Genomic DNA, 21,698 nt, shown 5'->3' with positions numbered 1-21,698 from the left:
AGAAAGTTTGTTTGTCCAACGCAAATACAGATGGTTGAGTTGAATTCAAAATACAATTCAGTTTGTGATAATTTCTTCAGATCAAAATGCACAATACAAAAATGAAACGGAAGGAAATAGCTGTTTGCAAACAAAGTAAAGAATAGGTTTCAAAGGTTAGGTTAAAGATGATTTCGGAGAGAGAATGAGAGAGAGAAGGTTCTCTCCCGGTCTCATAAGGAAATCATAACCTTTTAAGGTTCTGTCCAATTTCTGACTGTGATTGGGTTAAAATAATTATAATTCATCTAATTTGACCGAAATGTCTGTCTATCAAGTTTTAAGAGATAATGTGGCATGAGAAAATGTCTTTATGTTTCCATAATATGGTGTGATCAAACACCTGTTTCCCACCATGTTTTCTAGAACTGGGATTTTTGCCCAGTAATGATAACAATGAGCTTACTCTGCAACTTGGATAGTCAGTTTTCAAACTGACTTCCTTATCTGATCTTTTCCCATGCTCTCAGCCTTTTCTGCTGTCATGGCTAATATATGATTTTTAATAGTATAATGTCACTAAATCATTTCTTCCTTTAAACTTTTATTACCTATAAGAAAAGTAGCTTTCTATCAGGGGGATAGTACCACAGAGAAAATGAATATTGATTCAAGTGAGTTCCAGAGTCCTAAGTCACAGTCCATTGAGGAAGCTTTCACGTGGGCATTCGATGGTCAACAGGCTGGAGACTGGTGTTGCACGATTTTTTTTTCAAGTGGTGTTGATGCCACAAGATGAAGTAGGCATGCTGAGAGTGCGTCAAATCTGTAGGCGATGATACAATATCTTCCAGCAGAGTCAAGTTAGGTGACCGAGTTGCCCAACCTGGAATTTGACCTGTGGCCTGCTGGTAGATGGATGTCAAACAGCAGACTGGCTGCACAGCTCAGAAATGTAATGGTAAACTGCTCAAAAAGCCAGAGTCTTGGGCCATGTGGCCTTCCTTCTTCACAGTGACTTCAACAATGCATGTTGATTCAGCGTCTGGAATTTGGATTTTTTTCACAGGGCTGATAACATCTCAGCCATTATGTGTTCGAGCGGGTGCCATTTGTGTTGAGGGTCTGGTTTTTGGGAAGTCATTATCTCAACAGACCCACAGACTCTGCTGAACTACAGAAAACATATTCCCCCTGCTTTGAACAGGAGGGGGTCAAATGTAAATGACATTCCTGTAGCTTGCTTTAAAATTGGTCTGTGCAGTTCCAGATGGTCTGTTAGAAGCTCCTTAGACATATCAAAGTGTGATATTTCTGAAACTGAGAAGACTGGAGATAATCCTAGGCCCAACCATCTTCAGCTGCTTCATCAATGACCTCCATTCCATCATAGGCCAGAAGTGGGGATGTTTGCGGATGACTGCACAATGATCAGCACCATTCGCGACTCCTCAGACAATGAAGCAATCCATGTCCAAATGCAGCAAGACATGGACAATATCCAGGTTTGGGCTGACACATGGCAAGTTACATTCGCGCCACGCAAATGTCGGTCAATGACCATCCTGTACAAGAGAGGATCTAACCATTGCCCCTTGACATTCAATAGCATTACCATCACTGAATCCCCCACAATTGGCATCTTGGAGCTTAACATTGATCAGAAACTGAACTGGACTAGCCACATTAATACTGTGGCTACCAGGATAGGTCAAAGGCTAGGAATCCTCCGGCGAATAATTCACATCCTGGCCCACCAAAGTCTGTTCACCATCTACAAGGCACAAGTCAGGAGTGTAGTGGAATACTCTCCACTTGCCTGGATGAGTGCAGCTCCAACAACACTCAAGAAGGTCGACACCATCCAGGACAAAGCAGCCCGCTTGATTGCTCCTCATTCCACAAACATTCAAACCCTCCATCACCGCCGAACAGTGGCAGCCATGTGCAGAAGATGTACTGCAGTAACTCACCAAGGTTCCTTAGACAACGCCTTCCCAAACCCACGACTGCTGCCACCTAGAAGGACAGAGCAGGAGATACCTGGGAAACCCATCACCTGGACGTTCCCCTCCAAGTCACTCACCACCTTGACTTGGAAATATGTCGCTTCATTGTTGCTGGGGTAACATCCTGGAACTCCCTCCCTGACAGCACAGTGGGTGTACCTACACCTCAAGGATTGCAGCGATTCAAGTCGGCAACTCACCACCACCTTTTGAAGGGAAAATAGGGATGGACAATAAATGCAGGCCTAACCAGCGAGGCCCACATCCCGTAAATTAATTTTAAAAACATTTCCAGACAGAGGGTCAACCATCTTAATTGTCTTTGTTCTGCAGAAAGGCCCAGTTTAAAAATAAGAAATAGTAATAAGGATAACGTTTTTAAATGGTTTCATGGTTGGATTTCTGTTGGGTTGGAGGAACTGAGCACCACTTAATTTACTAGCATGACCGAAAACGTGCTTATAAATTACACCATACTCTTCACGCAATTGTAGCATTTGCTGGAAGCAGTTCAAAGTTACTTGCACCTTCCATAAGGCTTGCTTCTCCAAGTTTTGCTGAGCCATAACATCCAGTGTCCAATGAAAGTCTTCTGAGAGGCCCCAAAGAGATTTCGAATGATAAGGCCTTCTGGTTGCACCAGGGCAAATTTTCCAATTTCCTTTGATCTCGACAACTTCCATTTCTTGAGGAAAGCCTGGCAGCTAACGGAGAATAGCCTTGTCTCCTGCTGTTCGCGGCAGCTGCGGATCTCCTGTGTGTGTCTCTCTCTTTCTCTCTGTCCGGGGTCTCATGAGTCTGTAAGCCTGAGAATCTGCCTATACTAAAGCCAGCTCCTCATTTCTTCCTGTCCAGATGTAAGAACCGCTATGTGGCTCTCGACAAGACTTGACCTGGGTCCCAGGTTCTCATGGCAACCTGGTCACATTGGCTTACCTTTGAGCGGAATTAGTAGGACATCGAATGCCTCTCTTTCTTACTCCATTTTACATTGAATTAAAGAGACAATTTAAAACTAACCATCTTATTACCTTACACTCGTAACAACTTGTACATGGAACAAAAAATTCCGTGGCCACAGATGCCAGATAATTAATGCAGAGGGAGAGCTCCTGCACAGGATGGTCTATGGCCATAACTGTAGCCCTTCCAAACCAGTCGATCCATGCTGGGCGTCTGTGAATTTGCAGCTCTGGCCTCCCCGGCCTGTTGCTGGGAGGCATTCTCCATTCCACGTAAAAGCACCAGGCACTTTGGAGTGCCTGTCACTCATCAAAAAGATACAGGCTGCATGTGAAGAGTACCCCCATTGTTACTTTTATTGACCTAATTGGCTGCCCACATGCTGGCTGGCAGATAGCTATTACCACCCGAGAAGCCACCTTCCTGACAACAGACTAGAGATGGAACATGCTGGAAAACCAGCACACTGGCTAGGAGCTAGGAATTGCCGGCACACATGCCTCCAAGCCAACTTCTGCCTCAGGGTGAAAATTTTGCCCTTCGTGTTCAAATCTTCTGTGACTGCTCAATTTTCATGATCTCAAATTTAAAACAAAAGTCGCTAAGATCTCAGTATTGGGAAACAGATTTACGTGTTACAAATTTTGAAGGTGGGCCTTCTTTTGTGTAATGGCTCAAAACTTTTAACACTTTGTTTCTTAAATTAGGGGAATCGTGTGCTGCGAACAGTGCCTCTGCTGGCTGCCTGCCTTCCAGCTGAAAAATGCAAAGTCTTTATTGGTCGACGTTTTAATGAGGACAGGTAAAGATACCTTTAGTTCCATACTTGTACTTTCCTGTATTACAACATTGACTGCAGTTCAGAAATATTCCATTTGCTGCAAACTTTGGGAAACCTTTAGCTCATGAAAGGTGCTGCATGAATGCAAGTTGTCTTTCCTTTTTTCCTTTCTGTCTTACTTTGTTCCTCCTTCCTTTCCTTCAATCCAGTTTACTGCCAATTTATTTAATTTGCAAGTAGAGAGGTAGAGAACATCACTGGGGTACCAGTGAGTTCATTGTATCGATGACAATCAGGCTTTTTATGTAGTAGTTGAGGATGAGGTAGTGGTGATATTGAATAGGATAAAAATAGATTAAAAAGATGTAGTTAAAAGTGTCACTGTGTCCAAATGGGATCCATCCTTAGTTAGTGAGGGAATTTAGGGTTGGAATTGCCCAGTCTCTGGCCACAATCATCTGCCCCTCCTTTGTGGGTGGTGCCAGAGGATTAGATTATTGTAAATGTGACAGTCCGGTTTTCAAAAGAGGTGAGCGATAAAGTACAGGTCATTCATTTAATTGTTGATATTAGGACAGCAATCTCTAATAAATTAATTGGCATTTGTAAAGTATGAGTTATGGAGTCATACCTAGCACAAAGAAAAGCTATTGTGGTTTTTGGATGTTAATCACCTGCATTCGGGGGGGAGGGGGGAACTGGGTTGTTGCTGCATTGGCCAAAGGGGAGATGGAGCTCGGAGAGAGAGTCGGGGTGGGGGTCTGCCGCTGGGGGGAACGGGCACGTGGCTGGCCTAGAAAAGGGGATGGCTAATCGGCAGGGTGGGGGGGGCAGGAAGCCCCCTGATCCAGCTGATAACTTGGAATGTGAGAGGCCTGAATGGGCCGGTCAAGAGGGCCCATGTGTTCGCGCACCTGAGAGGACTGAAGGCAGATGTGGTTATGCTCCAGGAGACGCATTTGAGGGTGGCAGATCAGGTTAGGCTGAGAAAGGGGTGAGTAGGGCAGGTTTTCCACTCTGGGTTGGATGCAAAGAATCGAGCGGTGGCGGTTTTGGTGGGGAAGAGGGTGTTGTTTGAGGCGCTGAACATCGTGGCAGACAATGGAGGTAGGTATGTGATGGTGAGTGGTAAGCTGCAGGGGGTGCGGGTGGTATTAGTGAATGTATATGCCCCGAATTGGGACGATGCCGGATTTATGCGGCGCATGTTGGGCCGGATTCCGGGCCTGGAGGCAGGGAGCTTGATAATGGGGGGGGACTTCAACACGGTACTGGATCCAGCATTGGACCGCTCCAGGTCCAGGACGGGCAAGAGGCCGGCGGCGGCCAAGGTGCTGAGGGGGTTTATGGACCAGATGGGAGGAGTGGACCCATGGAGGTTTGTCACGCTGGGGGCCAGGGAATTTTTCACACTTCCATAAAGCCTACTCCCAGATAGACTTCTTCGTTATGAGCAGGGCACTAATCCCGAGGGTGGCGGACACGGAGTATTCGGCCATAGCCATCTCAGACCATGCCCCACATTAGGTGGAGCTGAAGCTAGGGGAGGAGAGGGACCAGCGCCCGCTGTGGCGCCTGGATGTGGGCTTGCTGGTGGATGAGGAGGTGAGCAGGCGGATCCGGGGGTGCATTGAAAGCTATCTAGAGGCTAACGATAATGGGGAGGTGCAGGTGGGGGTGGTCTGGGAGGCGCTGAAGGCGGTGATTAGGGGAGAGCTAATCTCCACTAGGGCCCACAAGGAGAAGAATGAGAGGAGAGAGAGGGAGAGATTGGTGGGGGAGATTTTAAAGGTGGATAGGAGGAATGCAGAGGGCCCCGAGGAGGGACTACTCAAGGAGCGACGAAGCCTCCAGGCCGTGTTCGACCTGTTGACCACCAAGAAGGCAGAGGTGCAGTGGAGGAAAGCGCAAGGGGTGGTGTATGAGTACGGGAAGAAGGCTAGCCGGATGTTGGCACAGCTTCGGAAGCGAGAGGCAGCGAGGGAGATTGGGGGAGTTAGGGATAAAGGGGGGAACAATGTGCGGAGTCCGGTGGGAATAAATGGGGTATTTAGAGACTTTTATGATGGGCTGTATAGGTCAGAGCCCCCGACGGAGGAGGGGGGATGCATTGATTTTTGGATCGGCTGAGGTTCCCGAGGGTGGAGGAGGAGCAAGTGGCTGGGCTTGGGGCACCGGTAGGGTTGGAGGAGCTGACTAAGGGGCTGGGGAGTATGCAGGCGGGGAAGGCATCGGGGCCAGATGGGTTCCCGGTGGAATTTTACCGGAAGTACATGGACCTGCTGGGCCCTCTATTAGTGAGGACTTTCAATGAGGCGAGGGAGGGGGGGCCCTACCCCCGACGATGTCCAGGGCGCTGATCTCGCTGATCTTGAAGCGGGACAAGGACCCATTACAGTGTGGGTTGTATAGGCCAATCTCTCTCCTCAACGTGGACGCGAAGCTGTTAGCGAAGGTGTTGGCTACCAGAATTGAGGACTGTGTCCCGGGGGTGATTCACGAGGACCCAGATGGGTTTTGTGAAGGGAAGGCAGCTGAATACCAATGTGCGGAGGCTCCTTAACGTAATCATGATGCCTGCAGTGGAGGGGGAAGCGGAGATAGTGGCGGCGATGGACGCAGAGAAGGCCTTCGATAGGATGGAGTGGGGGTACCTTTGGGAAGTGTTGAGGAGGTTTGGGTTCGGGGAGGGGTTCATTAGTTGGGTTAGGCTACTTTACGAAGCCCCGGTGGCGAGTGTGGCCACGAATCGGAGAAGGTTGGAATACTTTCGGCTGTACCGGGGGACGAGACAGGGGTGCCCCCTATCCCCTTTGCTATTTGCATTGGCAATTGAGCCTTTGGCTATGGCTCTAAGGGAGTCCAGGAACTGGAGGAGGGGGGGGGGGGGGGCGGGGGGGTGGGGGGGACACACCGGGTATCGTTGTATGCCGATGACCTGTTACTGTATGTGGCGGACCCAGTGGGGGGGATGCCGGAGGTGATGCGGATCCTCAGGGAGTTTGGGGACTTTTCCGGGTATAAGCTCAACGTGGGGAAGAGTGAGCTCTTCGTGGTACACTCGGGGGACCAGGGAAGGGGGATAGACGAGCTTCCATTTAAGAGGGCGGAAAGGAGTTTTCGGTACCTGGGGATCTAGGTGGCCAGGAGCTGGGGGGCCCTACACAAGCTCAACTTGACGAGGTTGGTGGAGCAGATGGAGGAGGAGTTTAAAAGGTGGGATATGCTGCCACTCTCCCTGGCGGGTGGGGTGCAGTCGGTAAAAATGACGGTGCTCCCGAGGTTCCTTTTTGTATTCCAGTGCCTTCCCATCCTGATCACTAAGGCCTTTTTTAAGCGGGTCAGCATGAGCATCATGGGATTCGTGTGGGCGAAAAAGACCCCGAGGGCGAGAAGGGTGTTTCTGGAGCGGAGTAGGGACAGAGGAGGGTTAGCGTTACCTAATCTGTGTGGGTATTACTGGGCTGCCAATGTGGCGATGATACACAAGTGGGTAATGGAAGGGGAGGGGGCGGCATGGAAGAGGCTGGAGATGGCGTCCTGTGTGGGCACGAGTCTGGAAGCGCTGGTGACAGCACCGCTGCCGCTCCCGCCGACTAGGTACACCACGAGTCCGGTGGTGGCGGCGACTTTGAAAATTTGGGGGCAGTGGAGACGCCACAGGGGTGAGGTAGAGGCTTCGGTTTGGTCCCCGATCTGGGAGAACCATCGGTTCGTCCCGGGGAGAATGGATGGAGGGTTCCTGAGCTGGCACAGGGCAGGAATTAGAAGGATGGGGACCTGTTTTTAGATGGGACGTTTGCGAGCCTTGGGGCGCTGGAGGAAAGATTTGGGCTTCCCCTCGGAAATGCCTTCAGGTACGTGCAGGTAAGGGCGTTTGTAAGGCGGCAGGTGAGGGAGTTCCCGCTCCTTCCAGCACGTAGGATCCAGGATAGGGTGCTCTTGGGGGTGCGGGTTGGAGAAGGCAGGGTCTTGGCGATCTACCAGGAGATGCAGGAGGAGGCGGAGATCTTGGTGGAGGAGCTGAAGTGTAAAAGGAGGAGGAGCTTGGGGAGAAGATATACGAGGGTGCGTGGGCGGACACCCTGGGTAGGGTTAATTCTTCCTCCTCTTGCGCCAGGCTTAGCCTGATACAATTTAAGGTTCTTCACAGAGCGCATATGACCGGGGCGAGGCTGAGCAGGTTCTTTGGGGTGGAAGACAGGTGTGTGAGGTGCTCGGGGAGCCCAGCAAATCACACCCACATGTTCTGGGCGTGCCCGGCGCTGGATGGGTTCTGGAGAGGCATTGCGAGGATGGTGTCTAAGGTGGTGAACACCCGGGTTAAGCCGAGCTGGGGGTTAGCACTATTTGGGGTATCGGATGAGCTGGGAGTGCAGGAGGCGAAAGAGGCCGGTATTCTGGCCTTTGTGTCCCTGGTAGCTCGGCGGAGGATTCTGCTACAATGGAAAGATGCGAGGCCCCCAAGCGTGAAAGCCTGGATCAGCGACATGGCAGGATTCATTAAATTGGAGAGGGTAAAATTTGCCTTGAGAGGGTCTGTGCAAGGGTTCTTCAGGCGGTGGCAACCGTTCCTAGACTTTCTAGCGGAGTGTTAGGAGGTGGTCAGCAGCAGCAGGGGGAGGTGGGGGGGTGTACTTTGTGTTTTCTACTGTGTTTATTATTGCTTAATGGGGGGTTTGTATATTGGGGGAATTCGTGATGTAGTTGTAAGATGTTTATTTATGTGTTCTTTGTTTTTCCTTTTTTCTGTAAGGGGGAGGGGTTTGTTGAAAATATGCAAAACTTTGAATAAAAATATTTTAAAAAAAAAAATCACCTGCATTCCAGGACTTGGTTTTGGATTTATTGTCAACGAGGTACAATGAAAAGTACCTCAGGAGTGTCTTAAGCCCAACTATCTTCAGCTGTTTATCAATGATCTTCCCTCCATCAATGAGGCCAGAGGTGGGGAAGGTTTTTAATATAAATTTAAAGTACCCAGTTCATTTTATTTCCAATTAAGGGGCAATTTAGCTTGGCCAGTTTAACTCTTCGCACATTTTTGGACTTGTGGGGGTGAGACCCACACAGACAGGGACAGAATGTGCAAACCCCACACAGACAGTGACCCGGGGCCAGGATCGAACCTGGGTCCTCAGCAGTGTGAGGAAGCAGTGCTAAGAGGTGGGGAAGTTTGCAGATGATTGCACAATGTTTAGCACCATTCCTGACTCCTCAGGTACTGAAGGAGCTCTTGTCCATATGCAGCAAGACGTAGACAATATTCAGGGGCGGGAGGGGGCTGCGGTGCCTGGCACTCCCAAATTTGTTGTATTATTTCTGGGCAGGGAACATAGAGAAGGTCTGGCAGTTGTGGGGGGAGGAGGGGGCGGGGTAGGTGCAAGTGGAGGAGGTGTCATGTGTGGGGTTAACCCTTTCCGTTCTCCCTGGGGAGATATACGGTGAGTCCAGTGGTGGCATCGTCCTTTAGGGTCTGCAATCAGCTAAGGCGGTATTTTGGTATGGAGTTTATATCGGTACTGGTCCCTATTTGTGTGAGTCACCGGTTTGCCCCAGCAGGGATGGATGTGACATATATGTTATGGCATAGGGAAGGGCTGGAATGGGTGGGGGACTTGTTCGTAGAAGGAAGGTTTGCAAGGTTGAGCGAATTACAGAGGAGATACCAGTTGCCGTGGGAGGGGGTGGGGCGGAGTTCAGGTATATACAGTTGTGAGATTTTGTTTGGGAGGAGATGTCTGTGTTCCCTTCGTTACCTGAGCACACTCTGTTGGACGAGTTATTATCGCAAGAAGAGTTGAGGGATGGGAAGATTGGGGATATTTACGCATGGTGGATGCAGGAAAAGTGCCAATTGAGGGGATTAAGCGGAAGTAGGAGGAGGAGCTGGGCATTGAGTTGGGATCGGGTTTAGGAGTGAGATTATGCACCTGGTGAATGCAACGTCGTCCTGTGCTGGGATGAGCTTGGTGCAGTTCAAAGTGGTGCATAGGGCTCACATGACACCGTCTTGGATGAGTGGGTTCTTTCCAGAGCTAGAGGATAAGTATGAGAGATGTGGAGGGCGGGGGGGTGGGGGGCAGCAAATCATGTCCACATGTTTTGGTCATGTCCAAGATTGGAGGGGTTTGGAGCCCAATATTTGAAGCATTATCAAAAATCGTGGGGATGGTGATGTTGCTAGGCCTTCTGGTGGCGATATTTAGGGTGTCGGAACTGTTGGACGGGAAGGGGGCCGTGTGTTGACCTTCGCCACTCTAATTGCCTGGCAGCGAATTCTACTGGATTGGAGATTGGTGGGGCCACTGAGGGTGGTGGAATGACTGGGGGATGTAGCAGAATTCCTTAAGTTGGAAAAAATTAAGTTTGCCCTTGGGGGGACATTAAGAAGAGAATGTTGGTGAACTAAAACAGTTCCTTTATCAGCCTGGAGAAATATATATAATAATAATCTTTATTGTCACAAGTAGGCTGCAATGAACTTACTGTGAAAAGCCCCTCGTCGCCACATTCTGGCGCCTGTTCGGGTACACAGAGGGAGAATTCAGAATGCCCAAATTACCTAACAGCATGTCTTTCTGGACTTGTGGGAGGAAACCATCACCCAGAGTAAACCCATGCAGACACAGGGAGAACAGGGAGAACTGCAGACTCCACACAGGATTCTCAGTGGCCGGGAATCGAACCTGGGACCCTGGCGCTGTGAAGCAGCAGTGTAAACCATTGTGCTACCGTGCCCCCACATAGTAATGTTCCCCAGGAGTCCATATTAGGGCCATTGTTCTTTTTGATATCCTACCATTCACAGCCCCTCCATAGTGAATTTGTTTACTCACGTGAATGTGTATGTACATCAAATTGCAGCTCGCGGCCCCAAAATTTTGCTAACCTATGATTTTGGCTCTCATGTTACACTGCAAGACTGTTTAAATCACCTGTCTCATGTCTTTCCCACATAGAAAGTGCGTACTGAGCATGCACCATCACTGTTCGCGATTTGACTCTTCATGAGAATTCACAGGAATGTAACCCAAGCGATTGACAGGAGATGACTGTACATTAATGACGTGGACATAATTTAAAGTTTTCAGTTCACATAAAACGCTGAAATACAGTAAGCGGCGAGAAGGATGGTAACAGACTTCAGGAGGGCGAGGGCAGTCTGGTAAATGGACTGATTAAATTTAATGCAGAGAAGTATGAAGTGATACATCGTGTTAGGAATTAGGTGATGAGGAAATATAAGAAAATGATACAATTTTAAACAATGCAGAAACTGAGAGTACTCGGGATCCACATATGCAAATATTTGAAGGTGGCAGGATAACTTGAGACAGTTTTTGAAAACGCTTCACTTGATGGAACTTAGATGACTGATTCCATCATTTTATGGACGATTGGGAGGACTGTAATCGGACAATAGTTTGCTGATGGGTAGGATATACCTGGACGATCCCCTACATAGTTGAGTAGATGTCATTGTCACAGGTGTACTTGAACAACTTAGATGGAACATTAGCCAGCTTTAGTGCACAGATCCTCAGCAATACAGCTGTGATTCCATCAAAGCCTATAAGTGTTTGCTGCATCCAGTTCTCATGGCTGCTTCTTAATGTTACGTAGAGTGATCCATATTTGCTGGACACTGTGCAACCCAATGACATGAAGTTAGCCCTGAGTAGTAGCTGCATACCTGCTTCTAAGATATGCCAGCTTTTGTGAAGAAGCACCATTTGGAATCGTCAGTGTTTGCACATGTTCTGGTGTTCTGCTTAAAGCAGATCATTACGATTCTAGACCAGACCCTCAAGTTCTTGATACAATCCTGTGAGGGACCAGCAATCTTTTGTTTAAAGCAGACAAAGTTTGAAAATTAAGATACTTGCAAAGGGAATAACGCCACAAGGTTCTACAGGTCTTGTACAAACAAAAGTAAACTTTACTGTACAAGGTCAGAAAGATAAAACAAATTGCAATATCTGTCTTATAGTCTCATATTCAAGGTAATTTAAGGTACCTATAAATTATACAGCAATGAGGGCTCAGGAGAAGCCCTGAAGGTTTAAGGCAGCTGAAGATCGATGGCTCTGTGCTGCAGGCCATTGAGGTGATGGTAACCTGTAAAGCAGCGTTCTGCTCTGTGCAGCTCAAAAGCTGATGTTATGTTTGTGAGTTGGAGTGCTGACGTGGAAATCCAGGAGAACAGAGTCTCAGAAGACATGACTGAAACCCTGCAAGGTTGGCAATGTTCGAGGCCATTCAGAATGACTCTTAGAGAGAATTCCAAGATGAGATCTTCAAAGCTGAAGATAGGAATTCTTCATGAGGGAGACAGAGTTTTAATGAGATTGGTTGACTCACAGCATTTATTGCTGTCTGGGTGGTTTATTGAGAAATTTTGCAATCTGTCTTGGTTGCATCTGCCCTTTGTTGTACAGTGCTGCACATTGCCTCAATAAATACTGTGGCCATTAACCCAGGTTTGTCATCGGCATACAGCCGAGTGGACATGGCGTTGGCAGCAAACGCAGCCCACCTATAGTTATGATAAGCCTATGCCTCACTGCATTTTAAGTTTGTGAATTTAAGAGCATAAGAAATAGTGGTAGGAGTCAGCCATTTGAATTTTATTTTCAATTTAATTTAATTTGAACATTGTACACCTGATCTTAGTTTTTTTTTAACCATTTGCTCCTCTTGAACTGCCAACTGTTTTGAAGCTGTTGGACTAGCTCATGCTATGTTTCTGAGTTGATACATTTTGGTACAGTTGTAACGTTTAATACAGTTCCATTCTGAGCAAGGGACTGAGGAAGAGGGCGCTAGACTGGTGGATCCCGTGTGAGAAGGTCATAAGTGGGTCACTCGGGCTGTCGATGATTCCTGGGTGGTCAGGGTAAGTGCTGGGTGGCTCCCTGACCCTTCCCCTGGAATGTGGGCACCTTGGCACTGGCCAACTGGCACCTTGGCACTGCCACCCTTGCACTGTGAAGCCAGCAGGAGTACTATGTGAGTGTCAGGGTGGCACTGCCAAGTGTAAGGGGATGAGGGGGGCCATGCACATGAAATGAGGGTTGAGGGGGTGTTTGAAGGCTGGGGGAGTGCAAGGCAGGTAGGTTCTGGCCTCCAGGAAGTCTGGGAGTGATGGGTGTGTGTCCTAGAAGGGAGGGGGTGCTGTAAGGGGGTTTGATGAGGGCCTGAAGCTGCGGGACCCCATAATGGCGTGTCCTCACTTGGGGGTGTGGGGTAATGTCCATGTATGTGGGGGTGACATTGCCTATGGGAGGGGGAGGGGGGGCACAAGCTCACTTGGAGATAGGGCTCCCTTTCAAAATGGTGGCCCGATCTATGAGTTCAGCTCCCAATGCTAAGAAAATTCCAAATGTGGGCCAAACCTGTGAGAAACTCCCCAGGGCCCTAAAAAGTGTCATTGAATAGCAGTGGGAAACTCCCTGAAAAACCCACCACAAAGCAACTTCAAAATTTTTTTGGAGAGTCGCGCCGTCCGTTTTGAGTTTTGCAAGCATAGGCTGGTTGGGTATGGTTAGTACTTTGCCTATTGTTAACAGCCAAAGCGATGTGCTATTTGATACAATCCACCAGTCACTCGTTGTATGGCCTGCACACCTGACATCACACCAGCACTGAAATTCTTATACCACATTACTCATTTGTGTCGCCAGCTGAATATCTTTTTGGATTGATGGCAGAATCCTCTTAATTGAGAATATCACTGTGTTGCTACTGCATAGTAGCATTGTGAAATGCGTAGCTTCACCTTAGCCTTCCAGGGTAATCTGAGGTAAACTAGGTACTATTCAGGATGGAAAATGGCAGCTTTATGCCCATTCATGAGTTTGCGTGATACACAGTGAGCAATCACAGAATCACAAAATAAGAACTATTGCTGCGCAGGAGGCCAATTGTCTGCAGAACTCAAAACATAGTGCTGAACATTAGCTGTGAATTTTTGGTTGGACAGAACTTGCTTAACAATCCTGATTGTGCAAAGAATTACAGCCGGCAATAAATTTAAGATTATCAGCCTGACTCAGAAGCCTTATGCATTCACACACACAGCCCTGTCTTTGCAGAGAAAAAGCGCACATCCACATATTGTGCCTTTTTCAACGCAACAAAAGTTTGTAGGGACCCATTCCCTGGTTCATTTCCCATGGCAATGCCTTGACCTGTCAGAGTCGATCTTCCTGGTTTGAATTTAAACAAAAGCTTGGCAATTAACTGTACCCTGGTGATTCTTTCTGTCAATGCCTCTATCTACCAGAGTCCACTTCCCAACCAATCAGCACTTCATTCTCATGCAGTATAAATTGTTGTTCCCTTTACAATTGGCATTCTTGCAAATCTGTCCTGATGAGTGCAAAACGAAAAGCTTCAACCGCATTTCTCCTTTTCTCAGTCGTAAACAAATGGCTGTTTGTTCAATCCAGCTAAACATGCAATTCCAAATGATATCTCTCTCTTCCAGTGATTCCCAAAAAAACTCCAGTGATTGCCCAGCCCCTCCCCACGCCACTTGCCACAGAAGAACCCGTGTCACTAAGCTAAATATTGCAAGCTAGACCATTTAGTTGTGGGCTTACTTATTTCTAGCACAGAGTTGCAGTTCTGATGAAATCTGGTTCCAAGAGAATATTTTTCACTGGATCTGAGAGAAAAATAATTGTTTGTCTAATTGGAAAAGTAGAATGTGTCATCAGAGCACTTGGTTTTTTTCACGATTGAAAGCAAGACCAGGAAAGTTGGGCAATGAGTTACTGTCTTTAAACCTTTTTATCCAGTTTGTCTCTAGAATAAAGCTGTGCGCCCTGCTGTGCATGATGTATACCTGCAGTTACAATGAAATTGTTGAAATAAAATGATTATTATGTCTTTTGCACACAGCAAGTTTCCAGAAACAGCAATGAAATAAATGACGAGGGAGTCTAATTTTCATGCTGGTGGTTGAGGGCAGAATATTAACTGGGTCACCAGGAGAACTCATTTGCTCTAATTCGAATAGTGTTCTATGATTTTTAAAAAAACAGTGTGTGCATATTTCATGAAGCTAATAATTACAAAGTCAAACACTCAGTTAAAAATTCAGTCCTGGTGTATTTTTTTAAAAAAAATGCTTTTAAGGGAAAGATTGTTAGTTTAACTGGAATTATCAGACATGGTTGCAGTTAACATTTTATCAAAAGGATAACAGCACCAATAATGCAGCGCAATAATGGCAGAAATGACAACTTTTTCACAATGTAGTGGCTCTCACGGACGAAAGTGTCCCAGAGCCCTTCATTAGAGTGGAGCCAGACAAAACTGGACACAGAGCCAGGGAAGGAGATACTTGTACAAATAACTGAAAGATTAGTCCAAGCGGTAAGTCTTAAGGAAGGTCTTAAAGGAGAGGGAAAGCTGATGTCAGGTTTAGGACGATAGTGCAGATCTTATGACCTATTAGGCTAAAGGCGCATCCACAAGCAGTGGGATTAAAAAAAGTGGGGAATGCCCAAGAGGCTAGAGTTGACCATCCCATTGGCACAGGTCCCCTCTTCCCCAGTACTGGTGCTAATGTCCCATGAATTCAAACCCATTCCTCCCACACCAATCTTTGAACCATGCATTTACCTCCTTAATCTTATTTACCCTGTGCCAATTAGCTTGTGGCTCAGGTAGTAATCCAGAGATTATTACCTCTTTGGTTCTGCTTTTTAATTTAGCTCCTAGCTGTTCATACTCCCTCAGCAGAACCTCTGTTCCTGTTCAACCTATGTCGTTGGTACCTACGTGGTTCACGGCAACTGGATCTTTACCCTCCCACTCTGTAGCCCAGATAAGATATCCTGAACCCGAGCACCAGGCAGGCAACACAACTTTCCGGATTCTCGATCCTGGTCACAGGGAACAGTGTCAATGCCTCTAACTATACTATCCCCAATTACGACTACAATTTATTTTTTCTGCCCCCACTTGAAAGGCTCCCTGTACCACGGTGTATCACTTGTTAAAGATTTGCCATTGACTTTCCTTGTACAGATGAAATACAGGCAAAAGTTGACTTTTAAAAGAAGATTACTATACTGCGTGGAAGTCCAGACTTGTTCTTTGGCGAAAACTTAAAAGAATACAAAGCTACATCAGTTATTTACTGCTGGTGCTCGTGAACTAAGAATGTGTATTTTTCCTCATGGCTCTTATTCAGTAGGAGACCCCAACTGGGAATAGGCTTTAATATTCGTAAATTAATGGATCATGGGTGGTCCCAGAAGATTGACATCTGGAAAAAAAAAATCAGGCCCATAAGACCATAAGACCATAAGACATAGGAGCGGAAGTAAGGCTATTCGGCCCATCGAGTCCACTCCGCCATTCAATCATGGCTGATTTCAACTCCATTTACCCGCTCTCCCTCCATAGCCCTTAATTCCTCGAGAAATCAAGAATTTATCAACTTCTGTCTTAAAGACACTCAACGTCCTGGCCTCCACCTCCCTCTGTGGCAATGAATTCCACAGACCCACCACTCTCTGCTGAAGAAATTTCTCCTCATCTCTGTTCTAAAGTGACTCCCTTTTATTCTAAGGCTGTGCTCCCGGGTCCTAGTCTCCCCTGCTAATGGAAACAATTTTCCAATATCCACCCTATCTAAGCCATTCATTATCTTGTAAGTTTCTATTAGATCTCCCCTCAACCTCCTGAACTCCAATGAATATAATCCCAGGATCCTCAGACGTTCATCAAATGTTAGGCCTACCATTCCTGGGATCATCAGTGTGAATCTCCGCTGGACCCGCTCCAGTGCCAGTATGTTCTTCCTGAGGTGTGGGGCCCAAAATTGCTCACAGTATTCTAAATGGGGCCTAACTAATGCTTTATAAAGCTTCAGAAGTACATCCCTGCTTTTATATTCCAAGCCTCTTGAGATAAATGACAACATTACATTTGCTTTCTTAATTACGGACTCAACCTGCAAGCTTACCTTTAGAGCATCCTGGACTAGGACTCCCAAGTCCCTTTGCACTTCCGCATTATGAATTTTGGCACCGTTTAGAAAATAGTCCATGCCTCTATTCTTTTTTCCAAAGTGCAAGACCTCGCACTTGCCCACGTTGAATTTCATCAGCCATTTCTTGGCCCACTCTCCTAAACTGTCTAAATCGTTCTGCAGCCTCCCCACCTCCTCCATACTACCTGCCCCTCCACCTATCTTTGTATCATCTGCAAACTTAGGCTCACATTCTACCAGCTGAATAGTGTTCAGATTTTCAATATAAAGATGAGGGGCCAGTACAATCTGAAATGCTGAATGCAAATACACCTTATTAGAATTCCCAACTAAGGGACAAATGATCTTTAGGGAACACCCATCAAGAAGACTGAGTTCTATTCAAAAAATGCTTCGCATTTTTTGTTTTATTATGTAGCTAAATGGTCAGCCATTTATCCTGAGCATGGAGTCCCATGTTCCAGATTCCCCAGGCAGGGGAAGAAACTTCTTTGGCATGAAGTTTTGCTCTTGAAGCAGATGCGGCGAGTTGGGAGATCGCCCGGTTTGCTGCATCCACCTCAGGAAAAAGTGCCCCAAATTACAGGATCTACATTTGGATGGGGGTGGGTGGGATGGGACATGGAAGAGCAGTGTTATGGTGGCGTTGCACATGTAGGTGGGATAGATCGGGCCAATCACCCCCCTGGACACAGATCAGAGGAGGTTACAGGTGCTGATAATTAAAAGGCCGCAGCCGGCTCAGTTATCTTGGAATTCGGCCCAATTGTCTTGTTAAATATTAGACCCTCTGGGCCTCAGCCCTCCCACAGCCTTACACCTTCTCTCCTCCCACTCATTTCTCATGCTCGAAGATGCCAGTTCTTGCCAACCAGTGCTCACCACCCACCCCATGGTCCATTATAGCCCCATGCCAATGTAGTGCCAACCCCATGGCACCTATCCAACTCGATGGCTCCTTATTGGCCCATACCAACTTCCTGTCAACTTGTACCCTTTGCATCTTTCATGACAACTTGTCCAGTATCCACCATGGGCAGGGCTCAGGAACCATACTGAGATAAAACATTAAACAAAACAAAGTTCTAAATATCCACTACAGCCTTCACTATATAAAAAAACACTCCATTCTTGAAAGCCCATTAAATACATTTAAATATCCCCAAGTACTTAAATCCCTTATTAAAAACAAACATTTGTATTCATAAATCCACATCCAGCCTCCCTACCCACCCCTTGGATTCTTGCAGATTGGCCCTACTGGTGGGGTTCAGTGATTTTTAGGAAACCTCCAACCTGATCCAACAATGTCATCCTTTGGCTTTTTCCCCTCTCAAAGCGCATCTCCATGGCAACATGAGACACATAGGTCTTGGTATAAATACTAATTAGTTATTTGCCAGACCCCCAACTTCACTTTATCTTGGAATTAAATAGACTAAGAAACAAAACATACTATCCACCATCAGCACAGCCACACTGGTCATTGTTAACAGATGTGAATATCTTTCACCTGCAAGCAAGACAGCATGTCTTCGTTCCACCACCACCACTTTTAATCTTTAGCAACCAAGCCCCAAGGCTTATTGTCAGTAGAATTCAGAACAGGTCACATGACACCATTCATTCGTCCATTTTACCCCAAAATAAAGTGTTCGGATCAGGACCAAAAACCCTGGGCGGGATTCTCCAATTCTGTTGCTATGTTCCCACGCTGGCGTGGGAACAGTGGCGCTTTACTCCAGGAAAATTGGCGCAAACGGCCATCGATTCCCCATTTTGCTGAGGCCTAGCAGGACGTCCCATAATGGATCTTCTGGAAATGTCCAGTCTGACTGGGTGATCTGGGCCAAAGTCGCAAAACATAATAATTATGAAACCTTACATTTGTAATAAGGAAGTAATAAATCCTTAGATAGGAGCAGACCTAGAAGGACCATGAATGCAGATATGTAAAAGCACAATGCGTGGTTACTAAGGTTGGTGAACATTTTTTTATTCATACACGGGATGTGGGTGTAGCTAGCTTGGCAAGCATTTAGTGCCCATCCATAATTGCCCTTGAGAAGTTGACGGTGAGCTGCCTTCTTGAACCATTGCAGTCCATGTGGTGTAAGTACACCCACTGTGCTGTTAGGGAGGGTGTTCTAGGATTTTGAAGGTACAACGATATATTTCCAAGTCAAGATGGTGAGTAAAATGGAGAGGAACTTACAGCTGGCGGTATTCCCATGTATCTCCTGCCCTTGCTTTTCTAGATGGTAGTGCTCATGGCTTTGTAAGGTGCTGTCTAAGGATCCTTGGTGAGTTCCTGCAGCACATCTTGCAGATGGTACACACGGCTGCTACTGTGCATCGATGGTGCAGGGAGTGAATCAAGCAGGCTACTTTGCCTTGAATGGTCTTGAGCTTCTTGAGTGTTGTTAGAGCTGTTGTTAGAGCTGGATTCATCCAGGCAAGTGGAGAATCTTCCATCACACTCCTGGCTTTTGCCTTGTAGATGGTGGACAGGCTTTAGTGTGTCAGAAGGTGAGTTACTCCCTGCAGGATTCCTAGCCTCTGACCTGCTCTTGTCGTCACAGTATTTATATGGCTAGTCTAGTTAAGTTTCTGGCCGATTATAATCCCAGGATGTTGACAGTGGGGGATTCAGCAATGGTAGTGCCATTGAATTTCAAGAGGCAACGGTTAAATTCTCTCTTGTTGGAGATGGTCATTGCCTGGCACTTGTGTGATGTGAATGTTACTTGCCACTTGTCAGCTTAAGCGAGGATATTGATGTATTAGCACTTTGACTGCTTCATTATCCGAGGAGTCGCGAATGGTGCTGAACATTGTGCAGTGAACATTTGCATTGTGCAAACTTCCCCACTTCTGACCTTATTTTCAAGGGAAGGTCATTTAAGAAGCAGCTGAGGATGGTTGGGTCAGGGACACTCCCCTGAGGAACTCCTACAGTGATGTCCTGGAACTGAGATGTTTGTCCTCCAGCAACCGCAACCACCTTCCTTTGTGCCAGGTATGACTCCAACCAGCAGAAAGTTTCCCCCCAATTCTCATTGACTCCAGTTTTGCTAGGGTTCCTTGATGCCACATTTGGTCAAATGTGGCTTGATGTCAAGGGTAATCACTCTCACCTCACCTCTGGAGTTCATGTTTGAACCAAGACTGTAATGAGATCAGGAGTTGAGTGACCCGAGTGGAACTGAAATTGAGCATCATTGAGCAGGATTTTGCTAAGTAAGTGCCGCTTGATAGCACGGTTGATGACCCCTTCCATCACTTTACTGATGATTGAGAATAGACCGATAGGGCAATAATTATTTGGATTGGATTTGTCCTGCTTTTTTGCACACACAACATGACTGGGCAATTTCCCACATTGCTGGGTAGATGCCTGAGTTGTAGCTATACTGGAACAGCTTAGCTAGAGGTGCAGCAAGTTTTTGAGCACAAGTCTTCAGTAATAGTGCCAAAATATGGCCAGGGCCCTAATCGTTTGCAGTATCCTGTGACTCCCGCCCTTCCTCCCCATCAATGAGGATGGGGATATTTGTGGAGCCTCTTCGTCCAGTGAGTTGCTTAATTGTCCACCACTATTCATGACTGGATGTGGCAGGACTGTAGAATGTAGATCTGATCCTTTGGTTGTAGAATTGCTTAGCTTTGTCTATTGCTTGCTGCTTACACTGTTGGCACACAAATCCTCCTGTGTTGTAGCTTCACCAGGTTGACACCTCATTTGTAGGTATACCTGGTGCTGCTGGCATGCCCTCGTAATCTCTTAATTGAACCAGACGTGATCCCCTGTTTTGATGGTAATGGTACAATGGGGAATGAGGTTACAGATTGTGGTTGAGTATAGTTTTGCTGCTGCCGATGGCCCACAGAGCCTCATGGTTGCCCAGTCTCGAGTTGCTTGATCTATTTGAAATCTAACCCATTTAGCATGCGGTAGTGCCACATAATACGGTGGCCGATATCCTCAAGGTGAAGATGAGACTTTGTCTCCTCAAGAACTGTGCTTTGGTCACTCCAACCAGTACTGCCATGGGCAGATGCATTTTTGGCAAGCAGGTTCGTAAGGATGTTTTTCCCTCTTGTTGGCTCTCTACTGTAGACCATATCTGGCAGTTGTATCCTTTAGACTCAAACAACTTGGTTGTACCAAACTTGGTGATGGACTTTACAGTCTCTCAGTACTTTCTCCAAGTGCTGTTCAACATGGCAGTATATTGATGCATCAGCTGAGGGGTTAATTCACAGGAGGTTTCCTTTCCAATATTTGACCTGATGCCACAAGACTTTGCGGCGTCTGGAGTTGATGTCGACAACTCCCAGAGCAATTCCCTCCCGACTGTGTACCGTTGTGCTGCCATCCCTGCTGGTGTTGCTGCTGCCTGGGACTATGTCAGGCTGTTGACAAGCTGTCAGATTTTAATAACGAACACTTTGCAGGTTCGATGTGTCTGAGTTTGCCATTGTCGTTTCTGGTTACAAGGTCGATTTCTGGTGGTCCATCCAGTTTCAATCTTTTTAGTTGCATCTTGCTGTGAGTCTGGAGTCACATGTTAGGAGGAGAGATTTCCTTCCCTCAAGGAGATTAGTGAACCAGATTGTTTTTTTTAACAATCCACAGTGGTTTCATGGTCATTATTAGACTTTGAATTCCCGTTTCTTTTATTAAATTCAAATTATACCACCTACCAGGTTGGGATTCGGACCCAGGAGCACAGAGCATTACCCTGAGTCACTGGATTATTAGTCCAGTGACAATACTACTGCACCACCATCTTCCCTTACAAGCACAAAGAATAACAGAAATGTGGCTATGGGCGCAGGAGATGGCGCTGACAATGCGTGGCACCGAGGCCAACACTGCAAGAGTGGCGACTGCTTTGGAGAGCCTGAAGCACAATGTTAGCACTGTGAATGCTGGTGCCCAAGGTGTTGC

At 46.9% G+C, this 21,698-nt stretch overlaps 1 protein-coding gene across 3 annotated transcripts in view; it reads left to right on the top strand.

Moving 5' to 3' along the window:
* The window catches only part of dtwd2 (DTW domain containing 2), a 244,913-nt gene that overhangs the window by 100,297 nt on the left and 122,918 nt on the right, over window positions 1-21,698 (top strand). For all 3 annotated transcript variants that reach the window (XM_072516506.1, XM_072516508.1, XM_072516507.1), the window contains exon 3: window positions 3,659-3,753. In XM_072516506.1, the coding sequence (XP_072372607.1) occupies window positions 3,659-3,753 (95 nt within the window). The remainder of the gene's footprint in view (window positions 1-3,658; window positions 3,754-21,698) is intronic.

The sequence above is a fragment of the Scyliorhinus torazame genome, chromosome 9, assembly GCF_047496885.1.
Source record: "Scyliorhinus torazame isolate Kashiwa2021f chromosome 9, sScyTor2.1, whole genome shotgun sequence".
In the NCBI taxonomy this organism is placed as follows: Eukaryota; Metazoa; Chordata; class Chondrichthyes; order Carcharhiniformes; family Scyliorhinidae; genus Scyliorhinus; species Scyliorhinus torazame.
The sequence above is the reverse complement of the archived record's forward strand: the minus strand, read 5'-3'. Positions and strand labels throughout refer to the sequence as shown.